The 22,289-nt window shown below is 41.1% G+C and overlaps 1 protein-coding gene across 1 annotated transcript in view; it reads left to right on the top strand.

The window, feature by feature from the left end:
- Positions 1-22,289, top strand: part of ATP8A2 (ATPase phospholipid transporting 8A2) — a 555,010-nt gene that overhangs the window by 405,435 nt on the left and 127,286 nt on the right. Inside the window, exons 29-32 of the mRNA XM_033104468.1 lie at positions 2,147-2,269; positions 4,780-4,858; positions 21,246-21,307; positions 21,851-21,907. Coding sequence (XP_032960359.1) covers positions 2,147-2,269; positions 4,780-4,858; positions 21,246-21,307; positions 21,851-21,907 — 321 coding nt within the window. The remainder of the gene's footprint in view (positions 1-2,146; positions 2,270-4,779; positions 4,859-21,245; positions 21,308-21,850; positions 21,908-22,289) is intronic.

The raw sequence follows: 22,289 nt of genomic DNA on the forward strand, positions 1-22,289 counted from the left end.
TGGTTGGAACCTTTTTTAAAAGCAACCGAGAAGAATCCTATACAATTAAAAATCTTTTTACCCAGCAACCCAACTTCTGGGAATCTGTCCCATCGAAATAAAAGAAAAAGTATGTATATTATAAAAGAAAAGTATGCATTCTATTAATAGATGTTTGTTACATAATGTTTGTGGGAACAAAGATCTGGAAACAAAAATGAATGCCTATCCATAGGTGAATGGTTAAAAAAATATGGTCCATCCATGCTATGAATTATTATGTGAGCATGAAAAGGCTACATTAGGGTCAGACCCACAGGACTCAGAGGGCTTCCCATGATGTTTGGTTTAGTGAGAAAACTATGTTGAAGAAAAATGTGTATAATATCTTGTTTCTGTAAAACAACTAATGATCCCCTAACAGTGTGTATGTATATGTGGTAGGCTGTAAACAGCGTGACACATACGAGAGGGCCTCCTAGCTTGGTAGCCTAATGGGGAAGGGCAAGGGAGGCTTTGAAGTGGATAGAAGGAGAAAGTCAAGTCAAAAAGGAAAAGGAAAAATAAGGTGTCCGTGTAAACAGCATGCAGAATAGCACATTTAAGCAAAAGAAATGAGGGTGTGTGTATGGACTAAGAGGGGACAGAGCTTCTGAGATGTTTGTTTGGAGAGCCTTCTTCTAGCCATTAAACAGGTGACTTCTGTTCAGGTGAGGGGAGTGAGGGCAACCACTCTTGGTCTTTTCCTCCTTGAAATCTGCAGAACACTGAAATCCCAGGGCTGTTTTCCTGTCTGTTCCCAGGTGAAGGAGCAGCCTGCGAGTTTTTTTGGCCTTACTCCATCACATCGATGGCTTTCTCCTAACAGATAGGGAAAAGGCTTACTTCCCTGGCCAGACCCACAGGCTCCCATAACTGCTGTGCATTCACAGTTCTCTTAGAGACCGTGCATCCAGTTCCCACAGGCTCGAAAGCTTGCTGGCTTTGTGGGAATGGATATGCTCGATGCTGATGCTAAGCAGTGAAGGATCCACTCTCTGCGTCCCGTGTGTCCAGAACGCCGGAGGAAAATGACCCACGGGGCTGCCACACCTCCTGGGCTGAAATGACATGTTGATTCCAAACCTTTCCTTCAGCATCTGGCTTTCTCTTTCTAAAACACAAATGTGGGCATGTCACTCCCCTCTAGAGTACTACAGGTAAAAGTCTTTGCAGCACTTGCCCAAGAACTCATCATCCCAAGAGGCTGTCTCATCTCCTTGCCAGCCTTGTCTTACACTGTCCCCTCAGCCAGCCACCATCCTGGGTGTCTTAGATGCTTTCCTCAAATGTGCTCTGTGTGTTCATGCCTCCAAGCTTTGCGAGGAGTATCATTTCATGGGAACGCTTCCTTCTGCACCCCTCTCACCCAGGTCCCCTCTCGTCCTGCCAAATCCTATAGGACCAGTGCCTTACAGGTCAGATGCTCTTTGGTCCAAGAATGCTTTGTTGACTGTCCCTTCTCCTTCCCATTCTCTCCCCCATAAGTAATTTTGCAGAGCACCGCATTTTATGTTTATTTATGTGCCCTCTGCCGGCCGCCCCGTCTCTACCTCTGCAGTAGACAGAGTTCCTGGAGGTCAGAGACCTGCTTGTTTTCTTTCTGTCTTCTTCTGTTTTTATATCTCTGTATTCCTGATGCTTATCACAGTCTCTGGCCCATAATTCATTCCCAATTAATGTCTGTCAAATGAATAAATGGATGAAGTACATCGTGCTTCCTGAAACTTGAGTGTAAGAGCAGGATGGGAAGTTGTAAATGTGTGCGTCAGCTGGCGCTGACAGAAAACACAGCCACACTTCACAAAGCTAAGGAAGATATGATTCTGAATCACCACTTCTTTTTACAAAGGACGGCAGTTGTTAATTTAACAAGACTTCTTGGCTGATCAAATATTTGCCATGTTGTTTTCAGTGTTCAATGTATTCATTTCATGCTGATTAAGTAACAGTTAAAAATGATCTTTCGTTTAATTGTCTTTGTTTGGAGGGTGTCTGGGGAGCTATGAGTCACTGACTCTCAGGTTTGGACTTGACTGAAAGTTAAGTCATCATTCCATAGAACTGAAACACTGGAACTGTGTGAATCGGAGAGGCCTCCTTTAATGGCTCGTTGTTCTCCACGCAGATTTTCACCGCATTGCCACCCTTCACTCTGGGGATCTTCGAGAGGTCCTGCACTCAGGAGAGCATGCTCAGGTTTCCACAGCTCTACAAAATTACCCAGAATGCTGAGGGCTTCAACACGAAGGTAAACAGAATGTTATCATCTCAGAGTTGTCACCTCAGAAAGGCATGCACACTGCTTTTTGTCTTCCAGCTCTAGTTACCCGCCTGTGAGGTAGCTGACACGTTAGACCAGGGGTGTCCAAACTGCGGCCCACAGGCCAACTGCGCCCCGCGATCCATTGTTCATTGGCCCGCAGCAAATTCCAAAAATATATTCAGTTTACTTAAATAAACCAGGTGAGGCAACACGTACTTCACCTCTAGTGAGTGGCCCGGCTGTTTGTGTATTTTACCGCATGTGGTCCTTGGTGAAAAACGTTGAAAAAAGTTTGGACAGCCCTGCTTTAGAGAGACCATTTGGAAGAGGTGAGACCAGGCCCTCTCCCAATATAACAAGCCTAGTTAGTGGATCTGAGATGCCAGACTAGAAGGGAAGTTGTCATGTTGCATGTGGTGCTCCTTTCAGTTAGTCTTCGTCGGCTCCTCCCCTCTCCTCCACGCGTGTCTCTGACACCTGTGTGGCCAGCGGCAGCGAGGGCCCCGACTCCTTTAGAATCAGCCATCAGAGGGGCTATCTCCCTTCTGTCAGGTCCTGCATTGAGGTGGGCTGGAGCTTGCCTCCCAGAGCCTTCTCGCTACCTATTGCTTGTTTTCTTCATTTGAAAGAAAATGTTTGTGTAGCTAGTGATTAAAATTGGCCAGAAGTAAACACAGAAATCGAGTCAGTCGTGGGTGTTGTTGTTGTTGTTTTGTTTTGTTTGTTTGTTTTGTTTTTTGTCAGTCTGGAGAATCAGAAAAGAGAAAGCATCTAGACAGAAAAGACAATCCTGAGAGGAACCAAGCAGCTGCTGGGTTAGGTGTCACAGTGATTCCGCAGTCGTGGTGGCAAAGGGGATCTCACCCAGCCTGTCCGTCACAGCTAAGAGTGGCAGAGCGGTTCTGTGCCGCCGGCTAGAAGGGAAGACACATGCCTGGCTTGGTGGAAGAGGCAGAGATGTGAACATGCCTGCATGGCTGTGTTTCTGTCGGGTTTTTGTGCAGGAGGAGATGAGGAAGTTTACACAGAAGTCTGTTGCCCGGGTCAGTTCCAGTGCTGTAGGCTGGTGGTGTGCACGCTTTGCTAGGATAGCCTCTGGGGCCTTACGAGCATGACATAGGACTTCCTCAGTAAGAAAACAATCTCTGAAGGCTTTGTTGTGAGTCAGGTGTGACTAGGGATCCTATTGGTTCTAGTGTCTTCCAAACACAAAGAGACTTGGACGGCCATTGTATTAGTCCTGGTTTGCTACAATTCTATGAAGGGGAAATATGGCCTGTTTGCTCTGCGTTATTTACTTAAATCATATCTGTTTTTTACAGTTTGAATTCAAAGGCCACATAAGATGCAAACTACGTAGGGAATGGACCCATTAAAGCAGGGGTGTCCAAATTTTTTTCAACTTTTTTCACCAAGGGCCATATGCAGTAAAAATACACAAACAGCCGGGCCACTCACTCGAGGTGAAGTACGTATTGCCTCACCTGGTTTATTTAAGGAAACTAAATATATTTTTGGAATTTGCTGCGGGCCAATTAACAATGGATTGCGGGCCGCAGTTGGCCCGCGGGCCGCAGTTTGGACACCCCTGCATTAAAGGTAGTTGAGCTGAGAATGATCTGAGACTTATTATTTGCACGTTGAAGATTTGGAGGGGAGAGTGGGAAGGGCAAGGGCATGCAGAGGTCAGGGGAAAAGTAGAAAAGAATGAACATTGAAAATGGGAAAATCCCTTTGTCTTATAATTTTTTATTATTTTCTGTTGTCCCATTACTACTTAGGATCAAACTATATGAGAGTTCCCAGGACAATTTGTAGATTTTCAAGTAAATTAAATCTGGCTTTAGTAGATTGAATTCTGTCATCTTAGTGGTTAAAAAGATGACTGAAATTCATTTATGAAATGATAATTTAGAACAAGCTAAACTTCAGGTTCTTTTGTTTGACCTTTCAAGTGTTCAAATAAAGAGAATTTTTAAATGTGCATGACATTAACCAAAATCCTTAAAGTTAATAAGTGGAATGGGAGGGATTTTAAGGAGTCACACAAAAGAGTGAGAATGCTGTGTAAGAATTTACATTTTAAATATTTTCAATGCTTTCAAAAAATACACCGTTTCAGTCTCCTATTAACACTTTTGACCTAATGCCCTTTTTCGGGCTGATTGAAAGATTTTGTTGTCTTTCTTAGGACTCTAAAGAAAACGGTTCATAATTCATTTTTCTGATGTGGGTAGATTGTATATTGCTCTATGTATGTGGGTATATATATGTAGGTCTTTGTACTAAGTAATAGTATCTGGAGATAGTCCAGTCATTTGTGTGTAAAAATGAGGAAATGGTTTTGTTTTGTTTTTTTAACTCCAAGAATAATATGCTGCTTCTGGAGCTGTGCAACACGCTGCCAGCATCCTTCACAGTGAGGCATTTGTTGAGTTACACAGAGGTCAAGAGTTGTGGGCAGCTCCTGACTCCCTCGGTCTGTTTTCCCGTAGGTTTTCTGGGGTCACTGCATCAACGCCTTGGTCCACTCCCTCATCCTCTTCTGGTTTCCCATGAAGGCGCTGGAGCATGGTAACGGCTTCATGATTCCAACTGTCAGCGTGGGGCTTTGCAGTCCCTCTGGGGCCAGTTGTTCACAATTTTATTTCCCCCCCGCCCCCGGTTCTGCAGACCTAGAGATCACAAGAACAAATTTCAGAAGGAAAACATACCTGAAATCGAATGAGGGCTGGTCTCAGGTTTATAGCTTGTAGGTGTCATCCATTCTGGCTCCGAACACCCGTTTTTCTTTCCAGTTGCCTGGAGAGTTTCAATACTAGGAGACCTACACTTTAGTTTTAATAACTGTTTGAGTTAAGGATCTTAAAGAAAAGCACAGTATTGGAATGAAACATCCATGCCTCTTGTCCATGAGCTTGGCATTATCTGTTAATTACTTGGACTTTTGTTTTCCAAACTACGCATACCTGTAAGCAGAAAACCTCCAGTCTCACAAGAGTTTAATCTTAACCCTATTTTCTGAAAAATCACCTCTATTTGATATTCACTTTTCAAGCAAACTTTTAAAGTTTCTTTGAGTGCTGAGTCTCCCGATTGGTTGTAGCCTTCCCTCTAGCTAGAAGAAGTGGGAGAAATGTGGCCAGCTGCATTTGTGTGTATTTCTTAATACATCCAAAATGTAGCTTTTAGTCTCAGAAAACGAAAATGTGTCACAAGAATGCTACTCTTTCATCCCTGTCAAATAGTAATAATCCCCCTGGGAAAAATTACTCTAAATGTTGACTAGACGAGGCCTTTGATTGTTCAGAGACCCAGAGAATATAAAGTTTCCAAGTGTCTTTGTTTCTCTGTCAATGTGTTTGTGCTTCAAACAGAAATGATTCATCCTCACTGATATTGTTTAACCTACTAAATACTGACAGTTAGAGAAAATGCATGCACAGCCAATTTAATTATACCCTATGACCTATTCTTTCCATTTCATCAGACCTCCTTCTCCTTCGAGGGTCCCTAAGTCTCTAGATCAAAAAATAACATTTTCTGCTTCTAGCCCCACCCCCACTCCCACCCCCAAAGGAGCATTCTAGTGGAATCATTTTCTTTTAACTCTAAAGCTTTCCTGTGATTCATCTTTACTCAGAGTAGATTTAATTTATTTTGAAATGGTTTCATGAGTAAGCGTTTACAAGTATAAGAGTATTGAATGTGGTTTGTTTTAGAAGCTCTGACAATTTGATGGTAGAAGCAACAACCATTGTATCAGGACCGACTGGTGATGGGAAGCAAGGTGTCTGATAAGCATAAAAACAATTTTGGCAATTGTCCTTTTGTCCCTGAAGCCAGCCTTTCATACGTAGGAAGTAAATAGTGTGAACTGACCACAGGTACTGCTTCCAGAGCCCTTACTCTACCTTATGTAGACAGTGCACTCTGTTCCCAAATCCGAGGGGCTTGCCTGTGGACTCTCAGAAGTTTTACAAGATGATCATTTATTTGCCTGCTTCAAAAGGAACGAACGTGGCCCCATTCTGCAGTAGAAACAATGGTTTTTTAATCCTGGAGTTATAATTATGTGGGATGAGGTTGTGGCTTGCTGTTCACGGTGGAATTGCTGGGTTCACTAGATCCCATTATGCAGATGCTCTCATTTACCTCATGTGGACGAAAAGGGACAGACTCCCAACCTTGCTAATTTACCTGAGATGTCGCCAAGTGAATTTCAAGTTAGCTTCTGCCACCCTTATCTGCCTCCCTCCAATCTGGCAATTTGCCTGGCAGCCAGTCAATCGGGTGACTTTTTTTCCCCAGTTTTTATTCACACCGTCTTGATCATCATCATTATTTCATTGTATTTATTAAGCCTTTAGACTGGAGGGCTTTCTTTCAGTCGTGTTATAAACATTAACCTATTGAGTGAAATGGTTTAAGTTGAAATAAATTGCAAATGGTCCGTACATTTGGCATAGAACAGCAGGCCATCGGTATTCTTGATCATTAGTTGATGCTAACAAGTTAAATGAATGTTTAGAATGAATTTCTACATTCTCTTATTAGCACACAGCAAAAACGATTGCATTGTTGCTCACTAACCTTACTTATTCACATAATATTTATGGCCAAGGCACTGCCATAGACTCTAAGCGTCATGTGCAGGGATCGATGTGGGTCTGACCTTCAAAGAGTTTCTTTGTCTGATGAGGGAGATTAGAGTCCCACACGGATAACTCCAGCACGAGGTAGACAATAAACGTGTCGAGGAAAATAAAAATAAAGTGCTATCAGATTTCCACCAGCTGACAGAGAGGTGCCTTTCATTCGGGATTACTAATGGCTCGTTAGAGGAGATATCGTTTAGGCTTAGCCCGGAAGTCCAAGTAGGATTGAGATGTGTAGGAAGGGAGGTAAGAGCCGGACAAAGTGGGGAATTTCAGGGAAGCTGTGGAAAGCGGAGAGAAGTTCACCCCTTCAAGGGTGGAAGACGTGGAAAAGTTTGAGGAGGTAGGTGAATGCTGGATTGCAGAGGGCTTTGAATGTGAGGTTAAGAAATTGGGACCTAATATTTTAGGCATTGAAGAGTCAATATAGGATTTAGGTCAAGGAGAGTATTATCGAAGCACTTTGGGAAAATGAAGGTATCGTGTCTTATAAAGTGAATGATAGAAAGAAAATGGTGAAGGGGACACTGGTTATGTCTCTGGAATTCCGGAGGAGAGCGAAAGGCGGGTTAAATCCAGGAGATGGGAGTGTGTGTAGAGAGGAGAGGACATGTTTTGTGAAGGACTTATTTATTCAGCAAAATCACGGCATATCTATGAGTTCTAGACAGAGAGCACAGTGGATATAAATACTGCCTGTGTAGGGGCTTACATAGGTCACAGTTGATGATCAGGAATCACATAAATACCGTGTTTCCCTGAAAATCAGACCTAGCCGGACCATCAGCTCTAATGCGTCTTTTGGAGCAAAATTAATATAAAACATGATCTTATTTTACTATAAGTAAATTACTATAGTATTTACTTATAGTATTATTATAGTATTATTACTTATAGTATAATTTACTTATAGTAAAATTTACTTATAGTAAAATTTACTTATAGTGAAACAAGGCCGGGTCTAATATAATATAATATAATATAATATAATATAATATAATATAAAATAATATAATGTAATTTAATGTAATGTAATATAATACCGGGTCTTATATTAATTTTTGCTCCAAAAGACGCATTAGAGTTAATGGTCCGGCTAGGTCTTACTTTCGGGGAAGCACGGTAAGTGTTGGCTTACTAGCATGCAGTGTCTACAGGCTGCAGGTGACCTTCTAATACAGGGACACAACTTAGTCTAGTGGGTCGAGAGTTTTCTTCCGGAAGGAGGTAGTTAAGTTCTTGAAAGATGAGGAAGGGGTGATCAAGTGGGGCAAGAGCAGTGTGGGGAAGGGCGGGGAGGAAAGGTTTCTGGCCGGGACCAGGAAAGCACCAGGACCTGTGCCGAGAGAGCTGAAGAGGCCATGGATGCTGCAGTAGACCCTTGGACCCCTCAGGGGTTAGGGGCGCTCACTCCCCACAGAGTCAAAAAACCATGTATAATGTTTGACTCCCCCAAAACTTAAGTCTTAATAGCCTGCTGTTAATCGGAAGCCTTATCAATAACAGAAACAATCACTTAACACATCTTTTGTATGTCGTATGTATTAGGTACTACATTCTAACAATAAAATAAGCTAGAGAAAAGAAAATGTCACTTTAAAAATCATGAGAGAAAATATATTTACTTATTTATTGAAAGAAACTCCACATATAAATGGACCCATGCAGTCCAAACTCGCGTTGTTCAAGGGTCAGCTGTATTTCCCAAGGGGGCTCCTGGACTCTATCTAGACTTTCTTCAGCCTCTGAGGAGCCTTTCAGGACACTGGGCACCCCTGGCCTGGACGGTGAGCATGGTCGCTACCCTCTCCTCCCTCTTTCTCTGTCCTTGTGCAACTATAGATAAAACACATCTCCACACATTTCCCCATCCCCTCTGGTGTCAGCAACAGCGCCTCTTATGGAGGCAGCTGTGGGGTGGGGGGAGTGTTTGGAAAGGGCAGTAAAGAAGTTAGGTGACCATAAGAACACTAACACCCAGGTGGGGACTTTTTTCAGTGAAGGGTTTGAGAAGGGTAAGAGAGTTACATGGTCGGGTTTGCCTCTGAAGAAGATAAGACTAGTATGTAGAGAAACACGTAAGATTGACGATGTGGCAACTAATTATATTTCTTGTTTCTGAGGGCTGATTTACTGCCCTAAAGATACATGAGATCTTGTTACACTGTGAGTTGCCCTTTAGAAGGATGGACTCCCCACACCCCCAAAGAAGCCTAAGAATATGATACCAATTTGAGACAAACCTGGGCACTCTCAAAGCATGGGGGACCCCTGTCTAACAGAAGAGTGCCTTTAGGCCTCCCTCCACCCTGAATCCTGCCCGAAGCTGTCCCTCAGACACCACTCGGCGTCCTAAGGTTTTGCTTGACCAGGGGCCAAGGAGCCTAGAATAGCTTCCTTTCATTGTACGCTACATGGCTTATGTCACAAAGCTGGTGGAATTTACTAGAAATTTTTCCTCCACTGTCCACGGAGAGAGAAAGGCTGGGGTGCATATCAGTGCTGTTCACTTGGGCACATAATTGTTGGGAAGAAATAGTTTTGAGAAGGTGTGAGCACATTGTTCATTCCTGAGAAAGCTTCCAAGAATTTCGCTTTGCTTATTTTTGCATGGTTTTGGAGAGACTTTTCAAAGCACTCCTTTCCTGATGGAGTTGGTGATGATTCATTTCAACTTTCAAAATAAATTTTTCCAGTCAAGCAATTCAGTACATCAGATTTCTTCCAACCATCACAACTTTACGCTTACTCCTATGGCCTGCCCAGAGTTCCCACCCTTTGATCTGAGAAGTGAATCTCGTTTAAAACCAGAGATGTCACCTTCGCAGGGACCGAAATTCGTCCAGAGCCATGGTGTCGGGCAGACCATGCTCAGGTTTTCCATTGGTGTATTCAGTTTGCATATTTCGCGACCTTCCTTCAAGTGGAATGTGGTTATTGGCAAAAAACTGTAAAATCAGTTTTGATTTTTAAAAAAGCAAATTTTCAGATTTTTCTTGATGAAATTTAAGAGGGAGGTGATGGAAAAGAGAATACTGTGTACTTACTAGGAGAAAAACATTCCTAAAAAAATTTGTTCTCTCTTCTTCCCAGTCCACACTCTGGAAACCATTTCCATCCATTTTCAGAAGAGAAAACACCATATGTATTTGTATTATATTGGCACTAATTGAGCAACAGAATCTTGCAACATTTTTGTAGAAGGCTATTTTATACTTTTTAATAAATGTGCTGCTGTAAGATCAGGCATGTTTTGCACGTTGAAATAATAATGCACGTGTATAAAATGAAACATAGTACTTCTCTCTGCCTGTCACATTTTGGGGTCATTTTAACATGAACTATTTGTGACCTATACCTGTTACTATAAATTTGGCTACTTTATATCATGTAAGTATGGACTTGCATTGTTTCACATTAAGCTCAGGGTGGGCGACATTGCCATTGTTCTGTGAGCTTACACCTTCTTAAACTCCATTATTCGTTCATTAAAAGAAAACGATAATGAGTATGTTGTCTGTGGCAGGCCAGTACTGGCTTCCGGGGATACAGTAGTGTACATAACGGGCAAGTTCCCTGCCCTCACAGAAGTTAAACCTAGGGAAGGCAAGATTGAGCAAGATGTGTTATAAAATAGGAAGGTTCGAGGTCAAATGGATGTGTTCTAAGGAAGGCTAACGTGGTCCAGGTTGGTTTTAAGGCCTGCATCCCAGAGGATGTGATAATAGAGTGGAAGGATGGGTAGGAGTGAGCCAGGAAAAGAGTAGAGAAGAAAGGGTTGTGGGGATAGCATGGGGTGAGAGGGTGTGGTTCCAAGTGAAAGGAGCCACGTGTGAATGAAGGATTGGAAGCAAGGCGGTGACACTCTTACAAGGATGGACACAAAGAGATCAGACCTTCCCAGGCCTTTTGGGACTCATGTGTCTTGGTAGTACATGTGTAATGGAAGCCACTGATAGGTTATAAGCAAAGAGCCACATACCTGATTTATTTTATTGTAATCACACTGGCGAGGGTGGTGGTTGGTGATTGGAGTCCCGGTGGTTGGCTGTTGCCTGGTCTCTTGTAGTGACAACAAAAGTGGAGAGAAGTGGATAGATTGATTAAAGGACTGTTTAGGAGGTAGAATTGGGAGGATTCAACATTTCACTAATTTATACTTCCCTAATCTACCTGATTGCACTATGTCCCAGACCTGTCCAAAAAATGGGGTATTGCAGTCACCAAGTTTACTAACAAAAGGCAATATTTAAAAGTAAGGTACGTCAAACAATAAGTTCACATTTTGTTCCTCTTTACAAGTCACTGCCCATACTGTGTACAGATTTCAAAAAGATCTGAAATAAATGAAAAAGATCTAGACATGAACATTAAGTGCTAAATGGGGCAGAAAAAGGGAATAATGACACCACATGGCCTCTGCTATCTAGAAAAACCTGCTGAGAGCCCAGGACCGTGTGGACAATGTTCCTAAAATCCTGCAGCCTATGAATGAAGTGAGTGGAACTTGCTCACTAAACACTAGAAAGACAGAATTCTCTGGAAGCTTTTAAATGTATACAAATGAAACTATAGCTTGTCAAGCTAAATAACTAGTTGTAATACACTTAAAATAAAAGCAAGTTTCCAAACTCAGTGTATGTTGTCTGTTTTGGTTTGCTTCAAAGGCAGTGGATTGATTGGTAGGCCAAACTCTAACAGTGTCTTGCCTCGCACGTCTACAGCACTGTTCTTTGGAAACACAGAATTGGGCTGGGAGAGGCACTGTTTTCATTCAGTTAAATATTTCTTATGCTTCAGTGTCTCTTTTGATAAACTCTGTATTACATATATTTTAAACAGTTGGGTTTGCTGTAAGGTTGTAAGAAGTGTGAGTCAGAGTTCCCAGATTTCACCCTTTGCATAGAGGTGTGTTAGCCAGGGTAGGAATAGCTGCTACAACAAACAGTCCCAAAGCTCAGGGGCTTAACCCAGTCAAGGCTTATTTCTTATTCATGTCACACCGCCAAATGAAAGAGTATATTGTCCATGGGTGTGGTGTCTATATTTTCTTATTTTCTCTATTTTTGATGCTCTGATCTTTGGGACCTTGATCCTGGAGAGACTGTCCCTCCCAGAGCTAGCAAATTCCTGGGGAGAGCAAATGACACCCCTGCAAGACACAAAGCAACCCGCCTAGAACCCACCCCCACACCGTCTCCTTTACCAAACACACCACGCCCATCTCTCCCTAAACCACCCTATGGCCAGGTACCAGACAACCGGGGACAGCCCTATAACCCAGCGCCTGCAGAAATCATCCCAACGATCCAATCCTAAGCTCACACAGCATACCTACCCTGCCTGGATCATCCCATCCCACGAAAACCCTAATAAAGGCTCTGGGCCATGCTCTCCCCTCCCCCTTCTGCCTCCTGACTCACCCTGGTACTTCCCCATGTGGCCCTGCATGACATCGTCTGCCTCTTGTTTTTAGGGATCTGTAAGTATAAACTTCTTCCTTCAGTTCCATGTGTGCGTGTCTCGCGGTGCCTGAGTAAAACAGAACGAGTCCATTTCAGTCTAGTGGGGCTCCACATCGTACATGGCCCCTGAGTGTGCCCTCGGCCTTAACACTGGGGAAGGCAGAGAACCAGGAGCAGGATTGCTTGCTCTTAACCACCTCGGGCAGGAAGGGATCCATCACTTCTGCTCATGTCTGAGTGGCAACAACTAGTCAGGGGGTCCTGCCTGGGAACGAGAGGCTCGGGAATGTTCTTTAGCTGTGCACACGTGAATAGGAGAAGAGCCTGTGGTCTCATGAAGTGGCTATTTGACATTAGTAATTGAATTTACTTCCCATCCTCTTTACTTCCTTTTAAAAATCTATTGTTAATAAACAAAAGTGAAAAAAGAGAAAGATTAAGATTTGAAATTCATATCCATCAGAAATGGCAGGAGAGAGGAGAAAATCCAGCAACAGGCTTATATAACCAGGAACTCAACCCAACGCTGGTTATGAATGTAATTATAATCACTAACACTTGTATAAACTCTACCTTTTATAAACTCTTTCCAATATTTTATACCACTTTTTACAGAGAGAGGAAAAAATAAATTTTCTCTTCGTGAAAACATAGAGTTGGAAGCAGAAAAAAAATAGTTTCAATTATAATACAGACGTCGGAGCAGGATAAGTTCTAAAAGTTTGTAAATTTGTTATTTGAAACGTGGAATACATGTTCACTCTTGAGATTAATAGTAGCTGGGTGGCATGGTACCTCCTCTGACCCTCTGGAGTCTTAAAAGGCCTGAGAGGGTGGTCAGGAAAGGAGACCCTGCTGAGATTCTGGAACTGGGGCTGCTCTGAACCAGTGCTTCTGAAAGTTCTTGAAGCAAAAGGGCAGAAGAGGGAAAGCAGGAGAAACTTGGCATCTGGTCTTCAACCCAGATTCTTGGAAAATGCCTCGATGTCAAGGGAATGGTGCCACCTCCACCTTATTTCTCCCTACTGAATCACATGTGAGTGACGTGCCTGTGGTTTTTAATTCATGTGTTCCATGGATTCTTACTACATTCAAAATACACCTATAAATTCACCCCATCTGTTTTCTTGATTATTACATCCTGTCTTCTCTGACTGTACCGTACTATGCTATAATGTTGTCTTCAAATTTTGCTTTTTGTCAAGAGCCATTTCTGAGAAGATTTTTGTGGTATAGCTGGGTAATGATGTAATGTTTTTAATGAGCATTTAATTGAAATGGCATCTTTATAAAATGTCATCAACCTAGCCCTTTGGAATATTCTGAAGTAAGTTCCTTGATCATTCTGTCTGTTTGGAAAATGAGACATACTTTTCTTGCAAACCATGGGTTTTCCCACAAATATTTTCGAAGAGGTTTTTACATGCAGCGTTTTGGACTGCCACTTCTAATGTGGAGGGCCCATGTGGTTTTGTCCCAGTTGTCCACAATCGTCTGTTTTAGTGACTGTGTTTCTAAACCTCACTTGGCTAATCCTATATTTGTTGGCCCCTGGATCCAACCAGATTTTGCAAATAATATACTCATAAATCTAGAAGAGCGTTGGGTTCTTCAACCACTGCTGTGGGTCAGGGATCCCGAAGCCATAACATTATATGAGATGCTAAGAGAATTGTGCTGGCTATCCGGGCAGTGTTTGCAGCTCTATCATTTTGTAACACTTTCGATGTGTGTACTAAGCACCATCATCATACTGGGTTTTACATCACATGTAGTCACAGTCAGATCCTTCTAATTGTGACTTGGTATTTTAGCAGACAAAGCAGATGGGGAATTTTCCTGACTTTTTCAAGCTCTTCATTCCGGAAATTTGCCCCCATTTGTGTCCTCCTCTGGGTGAATCCGATCCTCGATGTGCAAAAGGCTGAGTTATCTCGGATTGTTCAATTAAATGCCAGCTTTTCTGATACAACAGGCAGTTTACTCTTTCTTAACTTTCCCCTTGCTGTGAGCCATTGTGTGCTAATGATGATTTCCACCAGGAAGTGCTCCACCAGGAAGTGTTGCACCAGGAAGGGCTCAGCTGGGAAGTGCTCTGCCGGGAAGTGCTCCATCAGGAAGTGCTGTACCAGGAAGGGCTCAGCCAGGAAGTGCTCCGCCAGGAAGTGCTCAGAGTCAATTATGCTGGTTAAGATAAGAAAACAAAGGTTTGATGAGATCACAGCTCTCCACGTGTACTTTTGACGGATCTCCTTCTTAGGGACCGCTGAAGTAATGTTCTTACTGTCGTTTACAAGTAATGTTCTGAAGACTGACTTGGGAAACCCCAACTACTCATCTGGGTTTAGGGGTTATTTTTCCCTTATCAAAAAACAAAATATCACTTGAGATTTTGAAAATCTGGCTTAAACAAAAACAGCTGAACTACAGAAGGATGTTTCCTGACTGGAGTGTTGGAATCATAACAGCACTGTGAAGAATAAGCAAAGTGGGAAGAAATCATTTGGTAGCATCATGCTTCAGGAATAACCTGGACCATCGAAACAGGCTTTTCCAGCCTTGGGCTCTTAGCAAACTGTAGCTGATTACTGCGTTCACCCAAATGATTTCTTAGGACTTCTGATCTTTTCTTCAGGGGTATGTTATTGGCATGTTTTAACAAGGAATGATGGTCACAGGGATTTGCCTCTAAAATAGTTGAAACATAACCTACGAGAGAATGACCTATCCCACGAGAATTTCCCCACCAGGGTGTGCAGAGTGATGGCTTGGGACTTGTTTGGAAGATGCTGTCTTTTCAGAAGCGCTTGGCATGGCCCAGAATCTCAACTTGCTTTGGTAGTAAATGACTTCCAGATGGTATTAGTTTTGACTAGGGCAGGAGATTCTCTTTCCTAACAGAAAACTAAAATGCAATGGTGAGTTATCCTTCCAAAATGATGAATTGAAATGTTAGGTTTATCCAAATTCACTAAAAGTTACCTTAAGTGTATTCAAAGGAACTCAAGTGTAAACATTGCACTTAATGCCAGTAGCATTTTACTGTCATGACAAGTTAGAAATGAATGTATTATAAAACTCGAGAAGCTACAATTGGAACGTGCCCTTTAAGTTTCCCCGTCTATTCCTACTGTCCATTCCAAACTGCCAGCAGAGTGTTTAGTGGAGGCGCTCACTTCCTAAGTGAGTTAACTCTCAGTCCTGTAGGTAATCAGGGTTTGTCCCCTTTTAAAAGCCATCAAGCATTGTGAATTGCATCTCTTTGTACTAAAGCCTTATAGTGTCTCTGCTGGTCCCGTGAACAGTTAGGTTCCAACACATTCCCTCCTCCTTGGAGAACAGAGAGAAGGGCGTGCCCTTCATACATTAGACACTCTTCAGAGTGCATTCTCTGTACTTACTCCAGGCCCTCTTTTTTCTTCCTTCTAGTGCTGTGGGGGTTTGCCCCAGGGGACAGGTGACAACATCTGGAGACATTTCTGGTCCTCACAACTCTGGAGTAGGTACTAGTGGCATCTTGTGTGTAGCGGCCAAGGACGTTGCCAAACACCCTACAATGCACAGGACAGCCTCACCACAACAAAGAATTATCTGAGAAAAGCATCAGTAATGCCGAGAAGGTTGAGAAAGTGGGCTGATGAGGTCCCCTTAACTCAGAATAAAAGTTCTGGTCTGGAGGAGTTACTGCTGCTCCCCAAATTTGTGCACTGTGTATATCTCCTCGTGTAGTATGGAATTTCTGTCCTACCTATCTGATTTTCTGTCCACCTTAATTCTCTCGTAGAAAGTTCATTCCCATTAGATGTTGGTGTTTCAAATGGAATACTTCTTACTTTAGTTATTTTTCCCCTTGGAGTTGTCTGGTTTTACTCTTTGGGGTCTATTTTTAGAGTTTGGGGTATATTTTTAAAGTTTATGGTTTCTTATTAACTATATGACCTTTTGTATATTATTTAACTTCTCTTCGCTGTCCCGGTTTCCTCATCTGAAATATGCAAATAATAATACTATTTCATACAGTTGTTGGAGTATTAAAAGGGAATTATATATAGGAGTAAGTATAAAGAGCTTAGAACAGTACCTGTCTGTGGTAAGCAACATATGTTTTCTATTTTCAATGTAGAATTTCTTATGATGTCTAACAATTTTCTGCTTATTATGTGTCTGTTCATAAAATATGAAACACATTATAAGCTCTCCATATTAGACAAAATGCTTTGTATATTTAATTTCCTAGTACATGAATCAACCAACATTTGAAATATGAGTATTAAAAGGAAATTTTAAAAGTTGTCAAACCATAATTGTAAACTTTGATTTTCAACTTAGTCTCCCAGACCTTCTAACTTTTCCATCTGATCAGTTTTCTCTGGACTCCAGTAGGGCTTACTGTGGATAGAACGGCAGGGCACGCAAATCATTGCTCTTCTCAAGTAAAATGCCTGTTCTCTACTTATGAACACACAGGATGAGACTGACACTAGGAAATTCACCCTAAACTAAACTGAACAGGAGGAAGATCTGAAACTCTCAAGTTTTAGCAGCTAAGAACATGGACCTTAGAATCTTACGATTTTCTCTCCTTTCAGGAACCTTAGTGATACTTCAATCATTTGTATTGATATAAACCCCCCATTTTATAGATGTGGAACCTGAGACTCAGAACCCTAAAATTTTAAAAAACAAAATAGTGGCAGAGTGGAAACAATGTTTTCTACTGTCATTACTGGGGTTTTTTTTCTACTACCAAACTCCTCCTCTCGACTTCATTTTTCTAAATATCCTTTCGCGAATAGCATCATGCTTCATTGCTATCTGTTCTTCCTATTGTGAATTTACGATATTGATCACTTGGTACAAATTTTTATGTGCTACTCTTTTCATCAGAATTCCTGTATGAATGTGACCAGAACCAATGTTCTCCATCTCAAGTAAATGACACCACTGTTTACCGAGTTACTTGGGCCAAAAACCTTAAAAATCATCCTGGATTCCTTACATTCTTTTCCACCCCACATCCAAATCATAAACAAATCCTATCATCTCTACTTTCGCAGTATGTGCCAGTTTCTATCACTTCTTTCCACCACCAACATAGTCACTCTGGCCTGCGATGTCCAATAGAACTTTCTGTGATGATGGAGACGTCTATATCTGTGCTGTCTGATATAGTAGTTACTAGCCACTTGTGGCCGTTGAGCATTTGAAATGTGGCTAAGTGCGACTGAGGAGCTGAATTTTTTAAATAACAGCTTTATTGATATATAATTTATATACCATAAAATGCACCCATTTAAAGCATGCAATTCTATGGTTTTTAATGTAGTCACATAGTTGTGCAACTATGACCTTAATCAATGTTTGAGCATTTTCCTTGCCCCCAAAAGAAACCCCATACCTATTAGCAGTCACTCCCTACTTCTCCCCAAATACCCCAGATCCTGGCAACCACTAACCTAATTTCTCTGTCTATAGATTTGCCTATTCTGAACAGTTCATTCAAGTAGAGCCATACAATATACATATAGCCTTTTATGACTGGCTTCTTTCACTTAGGATAAGATTTTCAAGGTTCATTCATATTGTAGCATATATCAGTACTTTATTCCTCTTTATTGCTCAGTAATATTCTACTGTATGGGTGTACCACATTTTATCCATTCACTAGCAGACGGCATTTAGCTATTGTGAATAATGCTGCTATGAATATTCATATGCAAGTTTTTGTATATGTTTCACTCATATGTTTTTATTTCTCTTGGGTATGTACCTAGGAGTGGAATTGCTGGGTCAGATGGTAACTATGCGTAACCTGCTGAGGCGCTGACTTGACAGTTTTTCCAAGTGGCTGCATCATTTTACTTTCCCACCAACAGTGTATGAGGGTTATAATTTCACCACATTCTTGCTGGCTGTTATTATCTTTTTTATTGTAGCCACCATAGTAAGTTTTAAATGCTATCTCATTGTAGTTTTAATTTTGTATTGCCTTGATGACGAACGATGTTAAGCATGATCTCTTCATATATTTATTAGACGTTTGTATGTCTTTGGAAAGCTATCTATTCAGATCTGTTGCCCATTTTTAAATTGAGTTATTGCCTTCTTATTGTTGAGTTTTAAGAGTTCTTTATATATTCTGGATATAAGTTACTTATCAGATAAATATTTGCAAATATTTTCTTCATTCTGTTGGTTGTCTTTTCACTTTCTTGATGGTATCATTTGAAGTACAAAAGTTTCTAATTTTGATGAAGTCTAATTTATCTGTTTTTTTCTTTTGTCACTGTGCTTTTGCTGTCATATCTAAGAAACCATTACCAAATCCACGGCCATAAAGATTTACTCCTGTTTTCATCTAAGGGTTCTGTAATGTTAGTTCTATGATCCATTTTAAGTATACAATTCAGAGGCATTAATTATAGTCAGAATGTTGTGTGGCCATCACCATTATCTATTGCAAACCTTTTTATTCCCCTGAACTGAATCTGTACACCTTAAGCAATGACTCCTCATTCTCCCCGTCCTTCCCGCCCCTTGTAGGAATAGAGCTGTTTAACTTATATTTCGTTTTTCATTTAAATGTAAATAACCACAGCAGCTCGTGGCTCCCATGTTGGGTACAGCTACACACACCACCAGTGTCACCCTCCTGGATGGATCACTGCAATCATTTTCACGCTGGCATTGCATTTATTGGTGCTCTAGTTTGGGTAGTCCAAGATCTAAGCTCCCATAAATGCTAGACTGCTCCCTTAAGAGCATAACTCAAAAACAAAAAAAGAGTGTACGTGTCACTCTCTGCTCAGACTCTTCCAGCAGTCTCCTGTCACAATTGACAACCTAACCTCACCTCCTCACCATGGCCTGTGTTCCTTTGCCCCTTCTAACTGTGAGAGCACTTTCCCAGGGTCTCCAGTGAAACTGGTCTTTGTGATGGTCTTTGAGCTCATCAGAGTGTCTGTATTCAGACTGTTGGCAATTTCTGTCTGCCTGAAGTGCCCAACCCCTCGATAATTCATTCAATTCACTTCTTCATACTATTCCGATCTACTCAAATGTTACCTTCTCAAAAAGATTTTTCTTGAACTCCCTATCTGAAATAGCAGCTGCGGTCACTCTCTGTTCCATTATCCTACCTTGTATTTCTTCGTAGCACTTCCTACACCTGCCATACCTGTTTGTGTGTGTGTTTGTGTTCTGTCTCCCTCAGTGTAGTGTGAGCTCCATGAAACAGGGACCTCGTCGCCCAAGTTCCCGTAATAGTACGTGGCATAAAGTGACTTCAGATAAATATTTGTTGTGTAAATGAAATAATGTTACCACTTTGAAGGCAATAATCTATGTTAGAATCAAAGAAATGGTGTAATCGCAAGTGTTTCTTTATTCATGTATGCCTTCAAAAGTGTCTCATTTATTATTAAAACAATCTTAGGGCCAGGGCCCCCCCACAGTTTTGAGTAGCTATTTGCTAATTAATCAACCTGTTGACTTCTTTCGGTTAACTTGGCGTCTTCCTTACTTTTTAAAACAATTTTCCCTTCCTTCCCTTTACATGAAGTCTTGCCTAAGCTTGAGTCTCTCTTTGCCACCTCTCCCCTAAGCTTTGAGAGCCTTCCTTTTTAAGTCATTCTCTCTCTCTTTCTCTCTCTCTCTCTTTCTCTCTCTCTCTCCCCTCCCCTTTCCCCCCCAGGATAACCCATCCGTTCCCCAGTGCAATCCCTCAGTTTAGGCCTGTATCTATGATAGCCATGGTTCATCTTGCAGGTTCATCTTCCCTGATTCACAAATTCACCCATCTATGAGGGGGCAGGAATTGGATCCAGGGTTCCAGGATTACCAGATTCTACCTGTGATGCGACTAGATTACTATGGTGTTTTGGAAAACTAAGCAGAGCTTGATTCTTCAGTAGTAGTGGTCAACAAGCAGAGGGGGTAAATCGGGGAGCCAAATATGTGTGTGTTACAGCTACTGGGTTGGCCATTTAAGCACAAAATCCCTGCGTACGTGACCTGTAGGCCACAGACCTGAATGTGAGCATAAAAGAGAATAAAAGGACATTGGCAGTCTCATCCAAAGAAACCATTCCTGATCTTAAAACAGTCTTTGCCCCCTCAAGATAAAAACAAGCGTTTTCACAGCAGGCTACCTGACGTGAATTAGACAATTCTATTAGAGTTCTGTATAGAACAGTAGTGATGGTTATAGACATTGTAGGAGTCATCTTTAAAAACAAACAAGTGGAAAAGGTATGCAAGTTAAAGCTTCAAAATCCTACTTGTATTTTCTAGACGTCTCTCATCAGACTATTTGCATTCCCTCATTTATAGACTCCAGAAGTTCATGCAATTGTCTTTGTGAACAAGATTAAAGAATATCCCCCTCAAATTCTCTGAGCTCAGTAATTATGAATTGACTGTGCATCCATGTAGTTATCTTCTTTTATTGGCCTATAATTCCAAATCAGCAAAAACTAAAGATGAGTAGTAAATGAACCCTTGGAAACATTACTCAAGATAGATTAATATGTTTTTACTCTATTCCTATTTTTTACCCAACAAAGAGAGATTTTCATCTTTATAAAACTGTAAATTTTAATGCAAGCATTTGGTTGTTTGGTTTTTTGGAAACCTGATTTTTGTATGTTTCATTTGGAAAACATATACGATGAAAAAGAATCAGAAAGAGGAGGCATTAGAATCATAGATAATGTAATTTTCAAAATTCCCTTACATTTTGATAAATATTTCTATTTTTTTTTTTTTTTTTTACATTCTGAATAAAATGGACTGCAGTGCTGTGCTCCAGAGGTTAATAGTAACTTCTTTGTTTTTCAGATACTGTTTTAGCCAATGGTCATGCCACAGACTATTTATTTGTTGGAAATATTGTTTACACAGTAAGTTCATTTCTCTGTTTGCTGAACCATTTTAAATGGCCCATGTGTGGATTCTGCCCCTCGAAACCTCTTGTATAAGGCCTTCCTCATTATCATTTATTTCTGATCTTTAAATTATATAATCTAGATGCCTTAATGCTCAGAATGGTCATGCAGTGCTTACCTCATTTGTTAGTGAAGATTTGGTAGAGTCAAGATTTCTGGACAGGCGATTGACGGATATCCCATTCTTCAAATGACTGTTTCACCTCTACCCCTGAAACAAAACAACACTGAGGAAGGTGATTTCTCCCAAATCTTCCAAGTCAAGTAAAGAGCAAAAGTGACTGTTACTTGGGAGAAGACAATCACTAAAATGAGGGCTTTTCTTGAAGTGAACCTAAAACTGAAACCTAACCCCTAGAGAATTAGCTACCTGGATGGCCCTTTCAAAGTACAGCTGCCTTGGGAGAACTGCTCTGGAGGGGAGACTTGGGATTTCTCCTGGAAAGTAAAAATAACTGATGATAATACGTGTTCCCAAATTTCTCCTTCTTTTCACAGTATGTTGTTGTCACTGTTTGTCTGAAAGCTGGTTTGGAGACTACAGCTTGGACTAAAGTAAGTTTTCTCTACAAGTATTTCTCTATTCAGTATAGATGCTTTTTTAGAAAAATATGATATCTTTTTAAGCCTTGGAAAAACAATAAGTAATATCCAGCGTCTTATTTTAAATTTTGCTTGTAAAAATTGTGGTTTGATCTTTATCGGGGTAGATTTGCAAACCAAAGTTTCCTCATGATTCATTTGCTTGGCACTTAATACACTTAATACTAAGCTTGGCATTTAATACTAAGCTATTAACAGTCATCTCATTTCAAATGTGTATGTGCAAATGTATATGCACATTGTAAAAACAATACACACACAAAATACAGAGAGACAAAAATTAGAATTTTTAGTTTACATAATTTTACTCCAAGAGATAGTTACTGTTAACACT

The sequence above is a fragment of the Rhinolophus ferrumequinum genome, chromosome 4 (genome assembly GCF_004115265.2).
Source record: "Rhinolophus ferrumequinum isolate MPI-CBG mRhiFer1 chromosome 4, mRhiFer1_v1.p, whole genome shotgun sequence".
Taxonomy (NCBI): domain Eukaryota; kingdom Metazoa; phylum Chordata; class Mammalia; order Chiroptera; family Rhinolophidae; genus Rhinolophus; species Rhinolophus ferrumequinum.